The 23,858-nt window shown below is 49.9% G+C and overlaps 1 protein-coding gene across 2 annotated transcripts in view; it reads right to left on the minus strand.

The window, feature by feature from the left end:
- The window catches only part of FKBP9 (FKBP prolyl isomerase 9), a 35,316-nt gene extending 11,530 nt beyond the window's left edge, over window positions 1–23,786 (minus strand). The window contains exons 1-5 of one of the 2 annotated variants that reach the window (XM_043978186.1): window positions 23,580–23,786; window positions 7,272–7,417; window positions 5,307–5,496; window positions 2,249–2,394; window positions 597–786 (exon numbers count right to left, since the gene is read on the minus strand). In XM_043978186.1, the coding sequence (XP_043834121.1) occupies window positions 597–786; window positions 2,249–2,394; window positions 5,307–5,496; window positions 7,272–7,417; window positions 23,580–23,698 (791 nt within the window). In that variant the 5' untranslated portion in view covers window positions 23,699–23,786. Of the gene's footprint in view, window positions 1–596; window positions 787–2,248; window positions 2,395–5,306; window positions 5,497–7,271; window positions 7,418–20,498; window positions 20,904–23,579 lie in introns of those variants that run through there. The other variant, XM_043978185.1, reaches the window with a different exon arrangement.
- Between the last annotated feature and the right edge of the window lie 72 nt (window positions 23,787–23,858).

Consider the following 23,858-nt stretch of genomic DNA (forward strand, 5'->3'; position numbering starts at 1 on the left):
TAACCTGACAAGAAACATTCCCTCCACACTGGGGAGGGCTGGGGGAGGGGGGAACCAGGCCTGGGGGGCCCTTCCAGCCCCAGATCCATGGTCCAGGACTGGAGTTTCCCACTTGACTCAGAATGAGGGCCTCAAGGCCAAGAGGAAGATTCTCAAGGTCACCCATCTTCAGGACACCTAAACAGCCATCGCTGACAAGACCGCACAAAAGTGTGTTAGCGGTCAGCATCACGACCGGAAACAACCACTGAAAAAGTGCTCGCAGTGGCCGGCTGTCCAGAGGGGCGGCCTTGGCCAAGTCGCTCCTCTTGAGGAGGGGCTGGGTGACCCCAAGTCCCCCCGACCGCCGCTGCTTGGCTGGGGGGCCTCGGGGCTCAGCTCGGCCCCTCGCTTCACAGTGGAGGAAATGGATGCCAGGTCTCTCCCAGCGTCGTGAAGGGACGCGATTTTAAGGATGTAACGGATGAAAATGCCAGTCTAGCTTGGCAGATGACTGCCTCCCACAGCAACGACCCTGGGGCCTTCCCGTCAAGGCCGCTCCCAGAGAGGGAGTCCCGTAGGCTCCGTGGTGGTGGCCGAGAAGGCAGCCGGGTTACCTGGAATCAAACAAGGTGCCGTCCAGGAGGGAGGCGTTGTAGTGGTAGCGGAGGAAGTCCCCGGGGCGGCTCCTGCGCTCACACTCTTCTGGCAAAAACGTGTTCTCGACAGCAATGCCGTCTTTGGGGTTGTGCAGATCCAGCAAGGCCACGTCGAAGACCAGGGAAGCCTGCCCGGGAATGTCTTTACCTAGAGGAGGGGAAAGGGGGCATCACACCAGGACAGCCACGAGCGGCCAGGATGGGACCAAGGGAGGATCTCAGAGAAACCTGTCAGGCCCTGCCCTCCAGGGGCTCCCCTTCTCCTAGGGACAGGACATCCAACCCAGGTCTTCACGAGTCCAGGCCCAGGACCTAGAGGCCCAGGCCTACCATCTGTCGTGTGGTCCGACCTGCTGTCTGGCACCAGGGGCAGAACCAGGAGCTCGGGGCTGGAGAGTGGAGGGGGGCAGTGTGGCAGAGAAATCTTCCTAACACAAGTGACCCCAAAGGGAATGGGGGACAGGCTCATGAGGCAGTGGGACCCCTATCTTCCAGGTCTTTCAGAAGAGACTAGATGAGTCCTGGTCAAATAAAGCCATGTGGGAATTCTTTTCAAGGACAGAGTAACTGAAGGAAATAGGCTTTGCATGATTTCACACGGATAACTGATAACCTATGACCTGCCTTCTCCATGGGTGGGAGGAAGGGAGAGAATTTGGAAGTCAAAAGTTAAAAAGAAATCTGAACATCGAAAATTTTTTTTAAATTTAAATATATAAAGTAAAATTTTTTTAAAAAGCATGGATTAGGCAAACAGCTCCTGAGGTCTCCTGGACCTCTGGGATTCTAGTATTTCCATCATAATTGCCTCTCAGCAATGGCAGGAATATGCCAGAACGTCCCAAGGACACTTGTTTCACCCAAACATCTGTGCTGGGACAGTGAGGAAGCCATGCCCACCTTACAAAGCTGCCGTAGGCAAACTGTTGTGCAAACTCTGAAGCACCATAAGTGAGAATTGCTAATATGATTAAGAACAAATTAATGAAGTCAATATTAAATTTGTTCGTGATAAATGAATAGTAAATAATTATCTCTCAACAGGACACCGAGGGCATCTTGAGCCACGTTTTCAATGATCCTGTCCCTTGGCTTCATCTCAGATTTGTGAGTGATCAGAAAAATCACAGATTCTACATAACCGTGACACTTCCTATGATCAACCAACCAAAAAACATGTGGCCTTTATCGTGGCTCCTGGTGGCCATGAGTCAATGGGAGCATGTCTGTAGCTGCCAATAAGTCTGAGGGCTGGACTTCCCCAAACCCCAAGACGCAGGGGAATGAGAAGAGAACAAGAGGGAGGAGGCAGAGAGAGAGAGCTCGCAATGGGAGCATCTAATGACAACACAGTGAGGGATGAGAGAGCAGGCGAGGGAATCAGGGAAGGAAGGAGGGGCACCAGGGATTTCTGACTGAGGAGCTGACTGAATTTACCATAGGCTAGTTTGAAGTCACCAGACTTCCCTTTGCCTTCCAAAACCCAAATATTCACAAGGCAATCTTCTTCAGGCAAAGCCGGGCAAGGCCCCACGTGGCCACAGCTGAATTCAGACCCGCTACAAAAATGAAGACAGAACAAGGATGACTCCCCGAAAGAGAAGACTCACCGTCGCCATCTTCGCCATAGGCCAGGAAAGGTGGTATGGTGATGGTGCGCTTCTCCCCCACACACATCCCCAGGAGGCCTTTGTCCATCCCAGGGATCAGCCAGCCAATCCCCACGTAGGTGTCATAAGTTTTCATCCGATTGTGGCTATCAAACAAAACATGAGAAAAGGTGAGGGCTGCATCTTCAGGACAGGTCCACTGGTCCATTAATCACATGACCTCAAATCATCAGTCAATATTCCTGAAGATGATGAAGAAACTGATCAATCGAATAATGAGTATTTATTTAATGCACATTGCTAAGTCCTGGGGTTACCAAGACAAAAAACACCAGGTCCTGACCCTCAACTGAGAAGTAGTATTCATTTTTTGTTTTGGCAGAGCAATGGGGGTTAAGTGGCTTGCCCAGAGTCACACAGCTAGTAAGTGTCAAGTGTCTGAGGCCAGATTTGAACCCAGGTCCTCCTGAATCCAAGGCTGATGCTTTATCCACTGTGCCACCTAGCTGTTGCCTAGTATTCATTTTATCAGGGGAGATAATGTACTTATTTAAGTACATACCAAAGAAACATGTCTATATCCCAAAAAGCAAAGAAAAGAGAAAACGAGCGATTTGTGCAAAAATATTTATAGCAGCTCTTTTTTGGTGGCAAAGAATTGGAAATTGAGGGGATGCCCATCAACCCGGGAATGGACAAACAAGTTGTGATTTGTGACTGTGATGGAATACTATTGTACTATAAGAAATGATGAGCTGGATGGTTTCAGAAAAATCTGGGAAGATCTATGGTGAACTAAGGCAAAGTGGAGTAAGTAGAACCAGGAAAACACTGTACACAATAATAGCAATAATGTAATTGTGATCAACTGTGAAAGACTCGGCTACTCTGATCAAGACAATGATCCAAGATAATTGTAAAGGACTCCAGAGAGAGAACTGATGGGATCTGAATGCAGACTGGAATAGACTCTTTTCACTTTCTTTATGTTTCTTGCTTTTTTGGGGGGGAGGGGAGCAACATAGCTAATATGGAAGTCTGTTCTTCATGGCTTGTCATGAAAAACTGATATCATTTCACTTTGGGGTGGAGAGGGGCTAGAAAGACTTTAGAACTCAATTTTTTTAAATGAATGTCAAAAATTAAAAATAAATGAGCAGGGGGCAGCTAGGTGGCGCAGTGGATAAAGCACTGGCTCTGGATTCAGGAGAACCTGAGTTCAAATCCAGCCTCAGACACTTGATACTAGTTGTGTGACCTTGGGCAAGTCACTTAACCCTCATTGCCCCGCCAAAAAATTAAAAAATTTAAAAAATAAATGAGCAAATTGACTGATCAATTTTTTAATAAACTTCAGGAATACTGACTGATGACCTAGAAGCAGATACTCCTAAAAGTATCTCAGCCTACACCATTTTGAATCATTCTTTCCTTCTTTGTAGTCTTCACTTGGTCACTTTTGGGGTGCTCTCCTATTCCATTCCACTACTGCACCACCATTTCGTTGGCCCTTCCTCAGCTGTGAGGCATGGGGCACAGTCTCAACCATTTCAAACAAAGAGGCTGTGAAGATTCCTGGGGAGACCCTGGAGGCAGCCACCCCGTGGTCACTGAGCTGGAGATAGATGATGACCAGGTGGGGTCTATGCTGAGCCACCAACAATGCAGCAGCCCCCAAAAGAAGTGTTTTTGCCAACCTGATGGAGTCAATGTGGCACCCTATGGCTTTCTTGATTTTCATTTTTCTGATTTATTAGAGATTTGAACAATTTCTCGTGTGGTGATCCACGGTTACTATTACTCTTTAGAAAGTGTATTCTTTTCCCTGTGCCTCTGCAGACCAGAACCTCACCACTCTGGCCCCTGTGCTCCACGTGTGTCACGCTATCTAGCTTTCTGTGCATAACAGACACACACACAGTCCAGTAAGTGCCTGGAAATCAGCAAGTGCTCAGTAAGTGCTTTTTCATTCACCCTTTCTCCTTTCGGATCACACACACAAGCACGCTCACACACCGCTATCAGTTCCTTACCAATTCCGGACCATTGGATATCATATATTTAGTACTGGATTTGACCTCCAAAATTAACTATTACAATTCATTCATTTTTCAGATAAGGAAACCAAGATCCACGGTTAAGTAGCTGGCCCCAAATTGAATAAGGAAGTGTCAGAGCCAGGACTTGGACAAAGTTCTTTGAGTAAAAAACAAACACTCTGACGTTTGTCTTTTAACGTCCACTTTTAGAGATACTGCTCTTTTTAAAGAGCCAAATCCTTTTTCTTTCTGTAATCAAACCTGCTTTTGTGTTCCCTGATTCACAACTCTTGGCTTGTCCCAGATGGCTTACAGGATTCTCTCCTGGTTGTTGTACTCCTGAAGATTTACAACAAGGTGCCTGGAGGAACGCTGAAAGTGAAACTTTCACTTCTCAAGGTTCTATGAATTTTCTCTAGTAAGCTAATTCCTGAAATGTACTGCTCACGTTCTTTTCCCTTTCTACACTTCCCAGGATGTTATTCATCTTCAGGCAAAGTCCCTCAACTTACCCTCCACCTGTCACTTGTCTCTGTGTGGTTTCCAGCTCTGTGGCTGAGTTACCTTCTGAGCCTGTCTCTTACTTCCTTCATGTTTACAGTTTTGTTCTTGGCTTTATTGGCTGTGGTTGACCTCTCTCACAGGCTTTTCCACATTAACTAATGCCTTTCCATATTGGTCACTTGTTCCTCAAAATTCTCCCTTCTGCCACTTCTCACTTCAGATCTTTCTGGGAATTTTTAAACCTTCTTCCTTCATCTCCCCTCCTGATTTCCTCCTTAGAGTTAATCTTTCCTAAATTCTCTATCATGTCCTTTAGTCACTATGGGATACCTCTCAGGACTTAGCTTTGTTTTGGTTCCTTTTTCCATCTGAGGTGAAAGTGAGGCAATTTTATTTTGATTCAAGTTAAGAGCCTCACAATGCCTGCTGTTGTCAAGAGAAGCAAAGAGTAGGTGAGGAGAGCAGTCCCACAATTCCTGCAACTCCCTGACATCACAGGCAAAAGCAGCCCTCACCTGGAGTCGAACAGAGTCCCATCCAAGAAAGTGCCGTTGTAATGATATCTTACAAAATCTGACACCTGGATCGTCCGAGAACAGTTAGCTGGCTTGAAATAAGTATGGACTTGAACTTGGTCTTCAGAGTTCCAGAGGTCCATCAAGAGTACATCAAAGTGCAGCACGGAATTAGGCGGGATGACGTCGGCTGGAAATTCACAAGAAGTAAAACTGAGCAGCTCTCCCTCATAAACCTCTAAGAATCAGCCAGAAAATCAAGAGGCACAAGGCTGTTTAAATCATTCGCACATCATTCCAAAGAAAAGCACACTGGAAAAAGCTAATCACATTGCTTGGCTCCTTCAAGATGAATCAAGATGACTGGACAGAATAGAATAATTGGTTAAGAGCCCCTATTATTCTTCACGTGAGGAAAGAGCACTGGGCCTGGCTCATCAGGAAGACTCATCTCCCTGAGTTCAAATCCTGCCTCAGACACTTCTTACTAGCTGTGACCCTGGGCAAGTCACTTAACTCTGTGTGCCTCAGTTTCCTCATCTGTCAAATGAGCTGGAGGAGGAAATGGCAAATCCCTCTAGTATCTCTACCAAGAAAATCCCAAATGAGGTCATGAAGAGTCAGATATAACTGAACAACAAGGGGAAAGAGAACACGAAAGGAAATGCAAGCCTACAGACTCCCACCTACAGCTCAGAGAGGGGCTGAAGGCAGTGAGTGTGCATGGGTCTGGGCCCCATCCAGGGCTAGCAGCAGAGATCCTTATCTGGTAGGGGGGCGGGGGTCTGTCCTCCCTGCTCCCCCAGGATACTATCACTAGGTGGTAGGTAGAGTCCTGGGACTCAGCCCTGACACAATGTGCCTGCCTCCTTCTCTGCACAGGAGCCATTCGATCCACCCCCAAGCAGGCCCACCTGTGGGCTAAGCCCAGGCCTCTTGGGACACGGGGCACAAACAATTCAAAGGGATTCACAATCATGCCCAAGTATCTACCCTCATGAGTCACAGCTGTGCTCTCCCCTCCCTTCCATTCCTCTAACCAACCAAAGACCATTTACTGCGCTACGTGCCGCATGCTGTGCTAAGCCCTGGGGATACCAACAAACTCTGAACACAGCTCCTTTCCTCAAGGAGTCACATTCGAACGGGGGAGACAGCACTAACTCTCTCCTCACGTTCCATGGCCATGGACCCTCTGCGCCCCACTCGTGAAGCTCTTTCACAAACACACCAAATACCAAAAGAAAGTCCTGAAGCTCTTTATTAGCCCAAGCAATAGGGAACTACTGCAAGCCCTCCACATACCCACCTGCCTTTCAGCTGGGATCCCCAGAGGCAAATGGATTCCAACAAATGTCTCCTTCCCAAGAGCCAAGTCAGGAACACTAAGGGACAGGGGCAGCTAGGTGGTGCAGTGGATAAAGCACCAGCCCTGGATTTAGGAGGCTCTGAGTTCAAATCCAGCCTCAGACCCCTTACTAGCTATGTGACCCTGGGCAAGTCACTTAACCCTCATTGCCCCACAAAAAACAAAAAACAAAAACAAACCAGGAACACTAAGGGGGCCATGGCACCTTTTTCTATGCCCGAGACTAGGCAGGATAGCATTAACTCTAAACTCCCCTGTTTGGCTGCCAAAGCTACTCCCACCTGGACCAGAACATCATCCTCCCAGCCACCTCCTGCCCACCACTCCCTGTGGTCTCTCAGCCTGGCCATTGCCTCCCCCTCACACAAGCCTCACACACTTGTTCCTCGCCTGTACCTCATTCCTGCCATTCAAACACTCCCTTCTACACAAAACCTTTCCTGACTCTGCCTCCTCCCTATTTCGTGCTGATACATAGCGATGTGCATATTATTCTGTACAAGTCTCTACCCATGCAGGCCGTCTCCCCCTCAGAACGAAAGCCGCTTGAGGGAAGAGATGGTTCCTGCTCCAGACCATTTCGGAGCTGTACTCACGGACGCCTTCACTCCCGTAGGCGAGCTGGGGAGGGATTTTCACAAATCTCCTCTCATTCACACACATGCCGACCAGGGCTTTGTTCATGCCTGCGATCAGCTGTCCTTTCCCCACAAACACGTTGAACGTGGAGCCGCGATCATAGCTGCAAGGAGGAGAGAGAGAAGTGTAAGCAAACAGCTCTGCTCGGTGACAGACACACACGGGGAAGTTCCTCGGGGCAGACAAGCCAATGGAGGTGACCCCAGAGATGTCCTTGTTGCCACATTAAGGGGAAATGTGGAGAAGCGGCTGGAACATCGGGCCTAGAGGCCAGAGGCAAGGGGGATCCTGCTTCTGACACCTGCTGCCCGTGCGACCGACCCCAAGTCAATCTCTTCATCGGTCCCTCAGCGCTCATTCCTCTGGGCAGAGGCGAGGATCAGGTGAGAGGGCACCTCATGAACCCTGTACAGGAGCCAGGACTCAGAGGCAGGAAAGGCCTGGGGCAGACATTCCGCCACGGCCGCCTGCCTTCTGAGTTCCTGGGCAAGTCACTCCTGAGCCTCAGTTCCCTTCAAAGCCCAGCTCCGCCCAGCAGACAGAAAGGCGACGGATCTGGCAGCAGAGGAGCTGGGTTCAAATCTCACCCCCGTGGCACCTTCGGCGGGTCATTTACGTGCTGTGGGCCACAGCTTTCTCAGGTCACTTACAGTTCTAAAGTCCCAGCGCTAATGGAACCTGTGACCTGCAGCTCCCACCTCTCAGGGCTGGGGAGAGCATTAGGCAGAGCGAGGATGTGAAGCACTTTGAAAACCTTAATGTATTTCACAGATGCCAACTGTTCTTATCGCCAAACACAGAACGTTATCATCCAAAAGCCACAGCGGAGACGCTGGTATACTAGAGACACAGCAAATAAATCTAGCCAGCTCAGGTCAAGATGGAGATCACAAACGGAAGCAGGGCCGCCCTGGCTACACATCGGCTATACACCTCACTCTGCAGAAAGCAGATGCTAACGACGGTCTTCATGATTTGTCTTTCTTCAGAAGACGGAAGGCTTGGGCAGAGGGAGGAAGGGCTCTTCTGAGTCTGGTCCACCACGGCAGAGAAGCTGGCGGCCCAAGCAGAGACGAGGGGGACACTTGTTGGAGCTGGGGCAGGGAGAAGGAAGGAGTGGCAGGAAGTGGCCACTCCGATTTAAAGTGGATGCTAAGTTAAGAAAGCAGCCTCAAAAAGGGGAGGGATGGTTTTGAAGAGGTCAGAGAAGGCTCTCATAACCTCAAACTGTCTACGGGAAATCTGGCCAAAGAGGGATGGGAACCTCTGAGGATGAACTTCTGTGTCCCGCCAACGCCATGATTGACTTGGCTGCTGTTTCTTCATTTGCTTCCTTTCCCGTTCTGCCTTCCAAGGTTTGGAATCCTGGGAGGGGGCAGGAACACATTCACAAATGAAGCTAATGTGAAAACAAGGGCTAGCAACAAAAATAAGATTAAAAAGAGGAATGAAATTCTGAAACCCAGAACAATGGGGCAAATGTAGATGCACAGAGAATTCACCAACTCGGCTTTGGCCCCACAGCTCGGAAGAGTCAGAGCCAATGGTCAAGCCACATCACCTCACTGCAGCTGCAAAACTCGTGCTCCCAGGGGACTGAAAGAGCTCACAAAACCAGGAAGAACCAGAAGGAAGCCTAGAGGAGCTCGACATGTGTTCTGGTTTTCAGAAGAGGGGGGAGCATGGGGACACACACACACATATACATATGCACGCACACACGCACATTGCTGAACCTCACCTCCCTACCCGAGAAGACTCCAGAACAAAACATTTAACGCACAGTTTGCCAGCATTTAGGAGAATTCAATGCTCTTCTAGCCAGAAGCTGTCATTAAGCACCCACCGTGTGTAAGGCATTGGATTCAGCCCTAGAGATCATAAAGGAAACCATGAAAAACTGTCCCAGCTTCCTACCAGGCTCCCAGAGAAGCCGGCGTCAGACAACCCATGAGAGGAGGGAGGGACCTAGGAAAACAAGTGAGGACGTGGCGACCAAGTTCACATCAGAGACCACGTATTCCAAGCTCGGAGCAACAGCATTGCGGCCAAACTGGGGAGTATGCTGGTGTCCACTGTGGTTACCTAGCATAGCTTGCTGAATGATTCCTTGAAAGAGTATTTGAAGATGTCTAGAAAGACAGAGGGCTTTCAGTGACAGTTTTAGAGGCATCCATGGCCTGAGACCAGTGCACATTTTTCTTGGAATATTGGAGCTTTGACCCTGTTATTATCTTCTTCTTCTGAGGTTGTGTTGTGGCCTACCATTCCCCCAAAGAAGTTTTCGATGCAAAAGAGAGTTACTGAAGATCCTCGAGCAGGCCAGCGATTGGAATGGGGGATGAACTGAAGAGAGGACATGCTTATTAAACCTGAGGGGCTCAGAATTAGGGTTATCTCCCCTCTGCCTGGAGGGCTGCAGGGCAGACCACCATCTCCTCCCCATGCCTTTCTTTCCAGGGGCAGAAACTGATTCAGCTCACTCTCCTTTGCACCTGATGCCCCCTCTGGTTTCTGCTCCTCGAAATACCCCGGGTGTCCTCCCACCCTCCCGTCTTCCCCCATTAGAGTATAAGCTTCCCACAGGCATGGAGCGAGGGTCTTTGCCCAGTACAATCCCACATCAGCCCCATCCGCACCCCGAGGTCCAGGAGGCCCCAGCCTGTCCTCAGTCAGTTCTATTAATAGAGACCTAGCAGTGCGTCAGGGTTTCCCCAGATGTGACTTGTAGGAAAACGGCTGCAACTCTCGTGCGAGGAAATCTCTCCCAGTCCCCGGAGGAGCGCCTGCAGCACTGAGGATGGCATCCTTCTGCACGGGAAGCATGGTGGGGAGTGGCATGGGAGATCAGTTTTCAGCTGTTTCCTGGCTCCCTCCCAAGGCTCCTCAAACAGCCCAAGAGCAAAAGGCTCAGAACAAAAGAGGCCTCCTGGGGGAAAACAGCCCAAGAGGGGGAGGAATACACGCAAACACACCCAGAAATAAGCCATTCGGGGTGTTTGGGGCACCCTAAGATTTAGAATTGGAAGAAGATTTACAGGTCATCCTTCCTCTTACAGAGGAGGAAACTGAGACCAAAGGGAAGGGGAGGAGAGAACCAACATTTCACAGTGCCTACCATGGGTACCAGCTGCTTTATTTAAAAAAAAACTGAGGTGGGGGCAGCTAGGTGGCACAGTGGATAAAGCACTGGCCCTAGAGTCAGGAGGACCTGAGTTCAAATATGGCCTCAAACACTTGACACTTACTAGCTGTGTGACCCTGGGCAAGTCACTTAACCCTCACTGCCCCACAAAACAAACAAACAAAACAAAAAAAACTGAGGCAGAGAGAGATCAGAAGACTTGCCCAGGGTCACCTAGCTCACCAGTGTCTGAGGTCCTAGCTGACCCCAAGTCTCCCTGACTGCAGGCTCCAGCCCCCTCCAAGGAGCCCCAGAGGCCAGTCTGTCCAACTTATCCATGCTTCAACAACACACCCAATGGGTGGCCATCAGCCTTGACCAAGGACCCCCAGAGAGCCCCTGCCCTGCCTGCTGAAAGCTCTACTCATTCAGGACATCCTTTCAGACCAGGCCGACACTGGCCTCCCGCTCTCTGGAGGCCCGAAGAACAAATCTAATCATGTGTCCATGTGACTGCCCGTCAGAGACAATCAACAGATATTTACTAACACCTTTCCCCTTTCACTCCTTTCTTCTCCAGGCCAAGCCTCCTCTCCTTTCTTTAACCAATGTTCACCCGCTCTGGTCTCAAGACCCTTCGCCATCCCGCCTGCCATCCTCAGAACTCTCTCCATCCTTCCTAACATTCAGTACGTGCCTCAGGAATGTAAAAAAAATGATTATTAGCTAACTAATCTAATCTGGAAAATTTATAATTATGCACTATATGAAAAATTATAGGTTTAGGAAAATTATAATTGGGCCGCAAGTCCCGCCACAGTTGTCATTCAAATATAAAAATATTTTAAATGACTAGCCTAATTTGGGGGGACTAATTTGACTGGAGGACTAATCTGGGGACTTTAGACTAACTGGCTATCTGACTGCTATTAATTTAATATGGGCCATTTATAAAGTTCCACCACACTGCTCCCAAATTTATAAGCAAAATGTTAAGAAGCCTCTTAACTAGATAAACAAAGCAGAGTTTATTTATGAGATACAATTTAAAATTAAGAATACAGGGAAATAGGGGCAGCTAGGTGGCGCAGTGGATAGAGTATCGGCCCTGGAGTCAGGAGGACCTGAGTTCAAAGCTGGCCTCAGACACTTAACACTTACTAGCTGTGCGACCCTGGGCAAGTCACTTAACCCCAATTGCCTCACTAAAAAAAAAAAAAAAAAAAGAGTACAGGGAAATAAAATGTACAACCTGAGTGCATTGCTTTCCACCTGCTGCCCCTGGAACTTTTTTAAGACAATAAGGGCTGTAGCTGCCTCTTGCCTTAGGGTAGGTTCCACTTTCACTGTTCAGCTACTTTCTTCTAACTTTCCTCTTAATCTCCTGGCCTCCTTCCAGTCTCTAGTCTCCGTTCCCTCCTTGTAGCCCCTTTCTGTCAGTTCCTCTCCAGCCTTGTCAGTTCTCCCTCCTCCTAGTCTTTCGGCCTCCCTTCTAATCTCATCAGGCCCCTTTCCTTCTGGTCCTTCGGCCTCCCTTCCTTCCAACTCCCAGGTCCATATATATTTTCCCTTTCTCTACTCAAAATCTTGGGGCTTTTTGTGCCCCCACAGACCCCAAGCTAATCTGCCAGCCAGGGCTGCGGCTGGGGCTAGGGGGATGCTCGAGCATCCCGTGCCTCAGCACAGGCTACATCAGAGCCTGGCCTGGACAAGCCCGGGATCTCTCGGATAGATCCACTCAGGTCAGAGGGAGCTGGGGGCTTTTTGGCTCAGCTGAAGTGGAGGGGGAGGGGCACCAGCCCCTCCCACACAGAAGAGACCCTGAGGGCCTAAGGCTTTCTAATCTCAGCCCAAAGGTAGGGTCCCCAAATCAAAATAAATTTCCACAGGGAGGACACACAACATTCCAGATGTGGTCTGTCCAGGGTAGAGCACAATGGGACTATCCCCAAGCTTTAGCTAAAATGCCTTTCTTAATTAAGGGCACCTGAGAGTAAAAGGGATTAAGGGAGAAGAAGAAAAAGGCACATCCTGCCTCAGTCGCCCACGTCTGCAACGTGGCTATCAACCCTTGGCCCCAGCCTATAGCTCAAGCTGCATCTAATTCCCAAAATGGTCGGACAGCCACGACAAGTCTCTGCAGCCACGGATGCGGCGGCCAGCAGAGATGCCCTCTGGCACTTGGCATCAGGCCCTGAACATCTCTGGTGAATTCCTGGGTGCACAGGGACAAAACCACCAACCCTCTTTGGTCTAGTTTGACTCTATCAGCAAGCACCTACTGTGTGCCAGGCAGCATGCTAAGCCCCAGTTACAAAGACAAAAGGAAATGGTAGGAGACAAAATGTGCATCTATAGGAAAAGCAGGGCTGGGGGCAGGCCCACACTGATACCCTAGTCAGAGCCCACATCAAGCCAAGGGCCAATTCAAGCATGGCAGCTGGACTCCGGAACTGGCCAAAGTGGAGCCCTGCCCTTGGCTTGGCCCCACAAAGTCTCAGGATTCCTATGGTCTCAGATCCAACGTGACCCAGGTCTAGTAGGATCACTGGGAAGGGAGGGAAGGAGGGAGGGAGAGAGTATATATATTATTTTCTTTTTTTAAATAGTATTTTATTTTATTTTTTCCAATTGCATGTAAAGATAGCTTAACATTGCTTTTCCAATGTTTCTACCCTGCCCCCTCCCCCTAATGGCCAGGAAGCAATCTGCTAGAGGTTAAACAGTACCATCATATTAAACATATTTCCACACTAGTCAGGTTGTGAGAGAAGAATCAGAACAAAAGGGGAAAACCACAAGAAAGAAGAAACAAAACACCAAGGGAAACTCGCAAGCTTCAATCTTCACTCTGATCCCACAGTTCTTTTTCTGGATGTGGAGAGCATTTTCCATCCAGAGCCCTTGGGCATTGTCTTGGATCGCTGCCCTACGGAGAGGAGCCGAGTCCATCCCAGCAGATCCCCGCACAGTGGGGCTCTTACTGTGTACAGTGTTCTCCTGGTTCTGCTCAGTTCAGGCAAGTGAAAGCTCGCTGCCTGCCAAATGCTGTGCTAAGCACTTCGTGATTATTGTCTCACCTGATCCTCACAACAACTGGGGAGGCAAAGGTGCTGCCTCCTCCTTCTACAGTTAAGGAAAATGAGGCAGGCAGAGGAGACGTGACTTGCTCAGGGTCACCCGGCTATCCGTCGTCTAACGGCCCACCTGTGCTCGGTGACTGAGCCGAGTCGGGGCTGCCCTCTCAGACAAGGCAGGGCATCACAATGGAACTCTGCAGGCAGGAAGTCCCTTGGACCCTTGGTGGCTGAGTGACTCTGAAGAAATCACTTCCCCTTCTAACCCTGTTTTCTCATCTGTAAAGCGGGGACACAAATAGCAACCCCTACACAAGGTCATTGTGAGGACCCACTGAGTGGGTGGATATTGATGGTGGTTATTATTCCCTGGCCCAGATGAGAAGGATGATGGGTGGGGTCCTCTCTCCCCAGATGCTCTATTCCTTTCAGTTCTGCCCAGGGACAACCCCGGGGGACCCAGAGACTGGCTAGGAAAGAGCGACTAAAATAACCAGGAGGTCACAGAAGTCCTCCTCGTTCCCCAGACAGAAAGCCTCCCTCCAGACACCAAGTTCTCTCAGCCCCTCCTGAGCTCTACACTCCAGCCTAACTGGACTCCTGACCAGACAGCTGCCATTCCCCACACAAGCCCATTGGTGCAGGCTGCTGCCCCTTAGGTCTGGGACTGCTGACCCTCCTCACCTCCCCCTCTCAGGACCTCTTCTTCTTCTTCCCCACCCCCTCTTGCTTCCTTTAAGGAAAAGCCTGTAGGGAAGTTATCACAATGGTCCAGGAAAAACCACTATTTATCTACAGACATGTCACGTCCTTCTATAAAATAGAAACTCCTTGAAGGCAGGGCCTAGTTCCTTCCTTTTTGCCTTGCTTTTCCTGAGTGCCCAGGGCAGCCCCATCAGTGTAAACAGAATTAAAAGGCCAAGGATGAAAGAGGGAGAAAATGTCATTTTGCCTCGCCAAAGACATCAGAGACAGCAAGGCGAGGTTAATGTCTCCGGGCAGTCAGAAGCCTTCAGCATCCAAGTGTAATTACACTGTTATTTTTAAGTAGCTGCTGCAGAGCTCAGTGTCAATGCCCTTCACACAACACCTAATTTCACAAGGACTGCCCAGCGGGGCACACTACTGAAAAAATGAAGAAAAAAAAAAGCAAAAGAATAGTTCATTACCAGCAACAACAACCGAAACCAAACCAAACCCCAACCTAAAAGGCCTCCTAGAAAAGTAATTTGTAGCAGAGTCCTGACCCCCCCCCACCAAGACACATCACCAAGGAGGGGGAGGCATTAGTGTCCTGAACCCCCCCCCCACCAAGACACATCACCAAGGAGGGGGAAGGCATTAGTGTCCTGAAAACACCCCCCAACAAGACACATCACCAGCTCATCCACAACTTAAAGACCTAGACAGTTGTCCAGGACCCAGAAAGTTGAATCAAAACCCTATGGTGACAGACCTTGTATGTCAGAGGTGGGGTTTGAGGGCAGATCAATCAGTCGATCAATCGTTAGCATTTCATAAGGTCCTCCTGCATGGTAGGCACTGTGCCAGGAAATGGAGTTAAACCAAAAGAGCTCACATTCCATCAGAGGAGAGACCACATACACACGCAGGCATCAGGAGGGGCTTCCCACCTTCACTACTGGTCCTCCATCCACCAGGACCCCTTGCCCCCCAAAACAAGAGCCTCTGTACAACCAGAATCTAAACTGACCACAAGGCTGACTCCCACCACCACAGAGTTGGCCAAAGGGGTGACTAGAATAGCATCTCAGCTGATCCTAAAATTAACTCATGCAACACAGAAAAAAAGGTTTCGTTAGGGGCTTGTGAAGGGATTAACTGACAGGCACTTTCCAACCTCAACTCACCTGCCTTTCCTTTTTTACTTTTTTTTCACATTTCAAAATAGCATATCCTTACTGCTACCTCTAAGGTAGCACAGCATTATCACATAAACATTTTCATGGAGCTGAGCAGGACTGAAATTAGTCAAAGAGTAAATTGAGATCTACAGTTTCCATAGGCACAGTATTGTATCTGATTTTGCTATTTCCCTTCTACATAAGGAAGACTCGAACTGCTTACTGCTCTGGAGAGACAAATTACTGGTGTTTGGATCAGCAGAAACTTGATAGCAAGAGTTCAGTGAAACCTTGAACTTTAAAAAAAAATGCTATTTCCCCAAAGATCTTACCATTTACCTTGTGGCTGTCCTAATCTATAACCAACCTCGAGATTAAAAAATAAACCAGTAATTCCGAGAACGGTTTCTTTGGTGCCTGTCGCTTTATCCTTCAGTTCTCTCATGTGTGCCAGCAATTCCTCTTTGCCTTCATTTTCTTCTGTACTTCAAATTTTAAAGGTTTCCACCCATTTTATCAAATGTACTTGTTTTGATCAGAACCAACTTGAATGAGGCCAAGTATTTCCTAAACTTAAAACAGTCCTATCTCGCTATCTGTCCACACATACAAGTCTACATTTTATATATGTATATACACACACATAGCACAACTACATATTTAAGATATGCACATGTCCATATATGCATGTATACACATTTGTATGCGTGTACATATAAGATATATGTAAAGATCTGTGCATGTGCATATATGTAAAGTAAGTTCATTGGGGAGGGGGTGGCACTACGCCAGTTGCAGGGAGAGAGATCAGAAAAGGCCACATCTACAAGGTCATGCTTGAGAAGAGGCCTAAAGAAAACCAGGGATTGGGGGGGAAGGAGTCCAGTGCAGGCATGGAGGTCAGCCACTGAAGGCCTGCTGTTGCTTCCTGTTGGTGGAGGGGCCGTGTTCCCCATGTCAGCCCACGAGAGCCCTCGTTTTAAGCTGTTTCTTACCTAGCACAGTTTCTGAAAGAAGAAACCCTTGCCAAGTGTTTCCTAAGTCACATGAAAGAATGCACCCCTGGGAGGTCTTGTGGAGTCTGCAGACATGAGGGACATGGCCAGTTTTCTGCCCAAAAATGCGGCAGGAAGATGAGAGGGAAGAGACAGAAAGACCTGTAAGGAAGTGATTCCAACGGTCCAGAAAGGTGGAGATAATGAGGTGAATAACATGGAGAAGAAAAAACAAGATGAAGCTGCATCTGGAGCTGCAGGGATGGTTGGCCGCCAGTATTCAAGGAAGAGGAAGGGGCCGCCAGTAATAAAAGGAATAAAAGTTTTCCAACATGGGAGACGGGAGAACCATGGGGCTACAGACAGAAAAGAGTCAAGTCAGCAAGAGGAGGAGGAAGCTGTGGGGCAAAAATAACAGGCTTTATTCTGAACTTGTGGAATGTGAGACATCAATGGGCCGTTAGGTGTCTGAGGTCCGGGAGCTGGTCCTCCAGATGTGTGCTTCATTGTGGGGAATGACAATCAGTGACTGTCAGCTTTATTAAAGCCAGATGCTCTGCTCAGGACTGGAGGGACGAAGACAAAAAATGACGGTGCCTGCCCTCAGGGAGCCTGCATTCTGAGGAATGCAAGGGAGCTAAACAGACATTATAAGAGAATTGGCAAGGGAGATGGAATGGAGGCAGGATGGGATACCCCAGCTGTGAGAAGGGAGGAGGAAATGGATTTAATCAGTCCACACAAATGCAAGAGACGGAAGAGAAGGTGGAATGCCAAATTCAGGAAACAGCTCAAGGGCCAGCTTGGCTCAAATCTCAGGGTGTGTGGAAGGGAATAATGTGAAATAAGTCTGGGAGGAGAGGCGAGAGCCAGATCGTAAAGGGCTGGAAATGCCAGAATGAAGGATCAGCTCTTTTTCTTTTGGAGGCAATGAGAGGCCAACAAAGATTTCTGAGCAAGGGAATTAATTACATGGTAAGAACAGTGTTTTACGAATATGACTTTGCCAATTAGGAAAGATGACTTCCATGGAGAAGAGACAAAAAGCACAGACACCAATTAGGAGGCTCATCATTAGGTCATGTCAGTGACCTACCCAGAAAGGGCAGGCCACTGCAAGTACACCCCTCACTCACACTCACCACACTCACACACAATCCTCCCTCCCTCCCCCTCTCTCCACACTCCCTCCCACCCCCATCAGTCCCAGCAAAAGAGCCTCTACTTTTACGGATCTGGAATCCTCCTGGGGGAAATACCAACTGGAACCCAAGAGGTTAATACAAGAGTATTCGGGTGTTAAGGGTCTGCATGGTTTGGGTGGAGGAGTAAAGAGAACAACGGATGTAATCAACAACCTGGCAGCAGAAAAAGACAAGCCTTGGCAACTGATTGGGGGGTGGGGGAGAAAGAGGGAAGAGTCAAGGATGACTCCGAGCTTATGAATCTGGCTGGAGCTCCCCAGATAGGGCGGAGAGAGCGATAAATTCCATTCGGGCCACGTCTGAACTATCTGAGAAATCCAGGTGCAGACTGCCAGTCAGCAGACACTAGTTAAGAGAAGTTGCCATTGGACACAGGAATCTGGGAGAGGAGACAATTAACGAGTTAAATTAACGAGTTCTCTTCCTTTCTGAAAACAGCCTCCCACATAGCTCCTAATGCAGGCAGTGAGCCCACCAGGTTCTCAACTACTTCCTAACACTTGGAGCTGTTCAAAAATGGGGAGGGCTTTCTCAAGGCAGGTAGGCTCTCCCTCTGCTTGAAGATCTCCAAGAAGGTCTAAAGACCGCATGGTTCTGTGCTGTTAATACCTTTTCTATGCAAGTCCCTTAATAAAGGCTTGTTTATTCATCACATTAATAATAAAAATGTACGAGGCAGCTAGGTAGCCCAGTGGATAACACACCGGCCCTGGAGTCAGGAGGACCTGAGTTCAAATCCGGCCTCAGACACTTGACACATACTAGCTGTGTGACCCTGGGCAAGTCACTTAACCCTCATTGCCCCGCAAAAAATAAAAATAAAAATGTAGATGTCGTGGGTGACCACTTGTTGGGTATGGGGCAGTAAGGATTCAGTGGTGAGCTGGACTAAGGGGCCACTTAAGTTCCCTTGCACCTCTCAAATTCAGCAATTTTATGAGGTTTTGAGCAAAAATAGTAAAAGTAGAGAGGTTTGGACAGAAAACACGGGGCTTCTAAACACAAGTCCAACTACAGGTGAAAAGAGGAGGATTCTTGCAAACATTAGAAGGCTAGTAGTCGGGGAAAAGCCGCCACCCAAACTTTTGCCCCACTCAGGTGCCAAGAACTTTCCACTTCACCACAGTGAGCCTAAAAGGGAGGGGGGGAAGCAGTTGCCCATCCCTTCTGCCTCTTAATCAGGCCTGAGCAGGGCAGAACTGAGAGCCTGCTAAAGTATACCGAGTTTTTTTCAAAACCTGAAATCGCCAGTGCTCCAGAGCAGAAGTATCAATTGCCCACACGCAGCCAACCAATAACTTAAAAAATTCTTCTGGTCAGCAGTTGTGTTTCTGCACGCTGGCTATATTTCAATGCACAATGAGCTTCTTTCTTCCTTGCCCAGGGAAAACCTATGTAGAAACCAAAGGGGAAAAAAACAAGAAAAAAAGGAGAGAAACCGTATATCCCTGCTTTCCAAACCTTTAAGTTAAACCTGCCACCAGAGAGAGGAAGAAGGCAGCCTAAGAGGCCACCCTGCCCACACCGGCCTCCCCCATAAAATGCGGCTCCTTTCTCTCTCCTCATCTTCCGGGGCAAATAGTGGGCCCTACGAGACCCATTCCCATCTGGGTGATGAGGAGATGAAGGCTCAGAGGCCAGGACAACTCCACTGCAGGGTCCCTGTACTGCCCTAGGCTGTTGAGTATTTTTGAACAGTGAGGTTTCTGGCACATTCCTTAATACATTCTGCTTGATCATTAAATTGGGTTAATAGCGCACAGACAGAAAGGTTGTCAAGCGTGCAGATGACTCCAGGCTGGGAGGGATGGCCAAGCCAGGGGCTGCCAGAGTCAAGACCCCAGGTGGTGGCCACAGGCCCCCAGACCGGCCTGAATCTAATCAGATAAATTCAGAAAGCAGAGGCCTTCCCAAGCACGGGGTGGTGCAGGCAGAGGCTGGCTGCACAGCTGTTTCTTCGCAGAAGAGTGCTGGCTCTGAGTGAGCCAGCCAGCCAGCCCGGTCCAGTCAGTCCTGGGACAATGGCCACTGGACTTGGTGCCACGAGGCCCAGAACTGGACTTGAGATTCCCCCCAGCCAGCGGATTACCTGGCTGAGGGCCTGGCCTCCAGGTAGCCTCAGACGAGATAAAGCACAGCTTCAGGTGTGATGCACAGGGTAGACATTGTGAGAACACCTCTTATGGTCACCCTAAGCGCCTAAGGGCAGCCTCAGGAGAGGCCCCGCCTACAGGAACAAGGAGCTGTTTGTCCCCGTTCTCTCCTCTGCCCCGTCTGAGCACATCTGGAGTCAGATGTGCAGGTCTAGGCTCCATGAAGGAATGACTGAAGGAACTGGGGGGTTACCTTGGAGAAAAGGAAACAGGGCCAGGAAGCCTGTTTGATAGTATGGAAGGGTCATCCCAGGGCCGCCCACTTTGACTTGAGTCTGGGCAAACTTCCTAACGACTGGGGCTGGGTTCCCCTTCCCGGAAGTCTTCCAAGGGATGTCGGAGGACCGAGTGTGGACTATATTAAGCTCCGAGGAGAATCTCTTTACAGTTATGAGGGCTGGGCCTCCGAGGTTCCTTCTAGACCCGTTACACAGCTGAAGGGGGAGCAGGATTCGAATCCAGGTCTCTCCTAATTCAATTGGAACCAAAAGGCATTCCCTAAAAACACTTTCTATGCACACAGCACTGGGCTGGGACCGCAGAGGCAAAAACAATTGCTAGCCTCTCCCCCAAAGGGGGTGGGGGGAGCCCAGGACTTCCCAAAGGCTGCGGATCTTTTCAGTTTAAAAAGAGGCACGGGAGGCACGGGAGAAGCGCACCGGGGCCCCTCCCTTCCATTTCGGGCCGCGCCGTCAGTGGTGGGGTCCCGGCGGTCCGGGAGGGGGCCCAGGCCCAGGCCCAGGCCCGGTCCGCCGCGCTCTCTACCTGGAGTCGAACTTGCGGCCGTCGGGGAAGGTGCCCACGTAGTGGTAGCGCACGAAGTCTCCGGCGCGCACGGTCCGCGGGCACTGCTCGGGCACAGAGCGCCGCTCCACCTGGAGCTCGGGCCCCAGGCCCGGCGCCGCCCGGCCCGCCACGCCGAGCAGCAGCAGGGGCAGCAGCAGCGAGGGCGGCGGCGCGGCCGGGGGGGTCCGGGGCCGCCAGCGCGGGGGGTCCCCGGGCCGGGCCGCACGTGCCAGCGCCGCCATGCAGCCCCCGACGGTGCCCAGGAGCGGGGAGTGGGTCCGGGAGTGGGGCAGGCCTGGTCCCGGCGCGGGCTCCGGAGGCAGACTTTGCAAACGTGGAAAAAACTTCCCGGGGCTTCGGCCTCCGCCTCCCCCCGGCCGGCCCCCTCTCTCCTCCCCGGGGCGGGCCGCGCGGGGCGGGTCTTGGCTGGGCCTGGGCCTGGGAGGGGAGCCCGGCGGGCCGGCCCGCCCCTCCGCCCTCCTGGCCGGCCTGGGCCCCGCCCGGGAACCAAAGAAGGGGCGTGGGGGAGCGCGGGCGGGGAAGACCGGCTCCTCTGAGCCCCCCGCCACGTGGCGGGGGGGGGGGGCACCGGGACGGGGGAGGGGACGGTGGCAGCCCGGGCTTGGGGGACACTTGCACACCCACAGCCCGCTATGCGTCTTCGAATTCCCCAAACCGCCCACGAGCGCGCAGGGTCCGGCTGGACAGTCCCCGACGTCCTGGACCGCTAGACCAACCTTCTCTGTTCGCAGATGAACTTGGGGCCGACCAAGATCACCCAGGAAGTCAGGGGCAGGACCCCCGTTGGGCCGGCGCTCTTGGTTGCACTGCACTGCCTCCCAAAATGGTAGGACCACAGACCTAGAGCTAGGAGGACCCAAGGCACCGAAGTCTAGTCCAGCCCCCTCATTTTACAGAGCAGGGGACTGAGGTCCAGGGAGCTGCCCGAGATCACGATCCTCTAACCAGGTCCCCCAGGGAGGGGGGAGCTACCCCGGCTGCTTAATGTTCTCTGACTTCATTGAAAAATAAGGACAACTGTGGGGCAAGAAAATAGCCCTTCCCAATTTAAAAGGCATGAATACAGGAACAGCCACCCAGGAGGGTGTCAGGAGCTTCTTGTGGGAGAGCAAGTCTCCCTTTTTCTGTATTTAGCCCCAGAAAGCAGGAGCAGCAAAGGCTGGAAGATGCCACATTAGGCTCCCTAACTTCCTAGTGCACTCAGATGTCCCAGAGTGGAATAGTAGGTGTCCCATCTGTCCCCCCACCTCCTTGCAGCCAAGGCTGGCCCAGCACTACCCTGCAAGATTCTAATGAGGTCCCTTTCATGTCTACCTCGCCAGCCTTTATTAAGCATCTGCTATGGGCCAGGCACAGGGGGATTGGAGTCAGAAATGAAAACCAATCCAGGCCCTCAGGGAGGGGAGCTCATCTTCTGTTTATTTCATGCACCTGAAGTCGGCTTCATCTTTAGAAACCCTGCAGTTTGGATCAAAATCTGTACAATGGCCTTCATCCTTTTGGTTTTTCCCATGAGGAATATGAACAGGAGTGGCTATGAGTGTCTTGGAGGAGGTGCTGCAACACTTGTTTAAGAACAATAATTGATTGGAACCCTGTGCAGTAGGTGGTGCAGGCATTATTGTCCCCATTTCTCAGATGAAGAAACTGAAGCTTGGAAACATAGTGACCCCCGAAGTGAAGATCATGGGATCACAGCTTACATGTTACAAGTATTACTGTCCCCATTTCAAAGTTGAAGAAACAGAATAAAAACCGATTAAGTGCTGTGCATACCCTTTGGCCCAGTAATACCACTACCAGTTCTGTATCCCAAAGAGATCATAAAAAAGGGAAAAGGACCCACATGTACAAAAATATTTATATCAGCTCTTTTTGTGGTAGCAAAGATACCTGCTGGCTGGATGCATCCAGGACAATTTATCTGGGAACAGGCATTTGGAAACCCTCGATGTTGCCATCCCTCTGCTCGGAATGAAGGCTGCATGTCCCTGTTTCATACCTTGGCTGAATACCAGTGCTCAGAAGATCAGGCCTCAACTTGCTCCAGGGAGGCCCCCCTGTTCCCAAAGAGCCATAAAGGGGACATTTTGTTTTAAGAATCCAGTGGTTTTTAAAGTCCACAAATAAGCTTCCCAGTGGCAGACCTTTCCACAACGGGGCGACTGTGAAGGTACAGGCTGCTGTAGACACTGTCTGTGAGCACTTCTTGTAATAGCAAAGAATTAGAAATGAAGTAGAAGATGGATGTTTGGGAAACACCAAAACACTGGGGCCCAGAAGAGCGATAGAATATGGCTCTGCCAAAAGAAATGAAGGATACAAAGAATACAGAAAATGAAGAAAGACTTCTACAAACTGATCGAAAGTCAAGAAACATCAGCAAGCACTGATTAAGCACTTACTATGGCCCAGGCCTCATTGCTAAGCTAAGGACAGTGGCAAGCATTTATATACTGCTTTAAATGTTTTAAAAATATCATCTCATTTTATCCTCACAAAAACTCTGGGAGCTAGTCAGTGTGATTATTTGCATTTTACAGATGAAGAAACTGAGGCAGACAGAAATTAACTTCTCCATCACAGCTAGTAAGTATCCAATAAAAGCTAGCAGGTATACCTAGAAAGAGAAATGCCATGCACAGTAACTACAGAAGCTTTAAGATATTTGGGAGTCGGTCTACTAAGATACCCCCAATAACTGTATAAACCATTATTTGCAGAAATATAGACTAAACATAAGAGAAATATTGTGGGTAGGTCAAGACCTTGGATATATGGGGTGTTCAGGAAGGACTAGTACCTCTAGTATGAGGGTTTGCTCAGCCCTTTTCATGGGCTGCTCGTCCACCTTTAGCGTGTGTATCAGTCACACCCTGGTAAAACCATCTTGGGAGATTGGCTAAGCCAGTTTGAGGGTAACCAAAAGGCCTCAAGCCTGTTGGTGAGTTAGGGGGATGTTTCCCTCCAAGCATGTGAAGACGTCCCCCAGCAGAATGGACATATAAGAACAACTGGTTCCAACAGCCATGAAGTCACCTGAAGCAGGCGTGTGGAGCACTTAGAGCTTGGTCAGGTATCGAAGACACCAAGGCCATCCTCTGCGTCCCAGGCTGCCATAAATCATCTTGGTGTTTGTCCCGCAGCCAGACTTCCATGACTCTGGAATAGAGTGACGCTGATGACTTTGTGCACCTCTGCCTCACTCAAGTCCAATCCATGCTCAAGTCAAGACATCAACCCATAATGTCCTCTTCAAAAACAAAGGACAAACAACAAAACAGTGAATATCTGAGACAAGACAGGTCCCACACTATG

Source organism: Dromiciops gliroides, chromosome 1 (assembly GCF_019393635.1).
Source record: "Dromiciops gliroides isolate mDroGli1 chromosome 1, mDroGli1.pri, whole genome shotgun sequence".
Classification (NCBI taxonomy): Eukaryota; Metazoa; Chordata; class Mammalia; order Microbiotheria; family Microbiotheriidae; genus Dromiciops; species Dromiciops gliroides.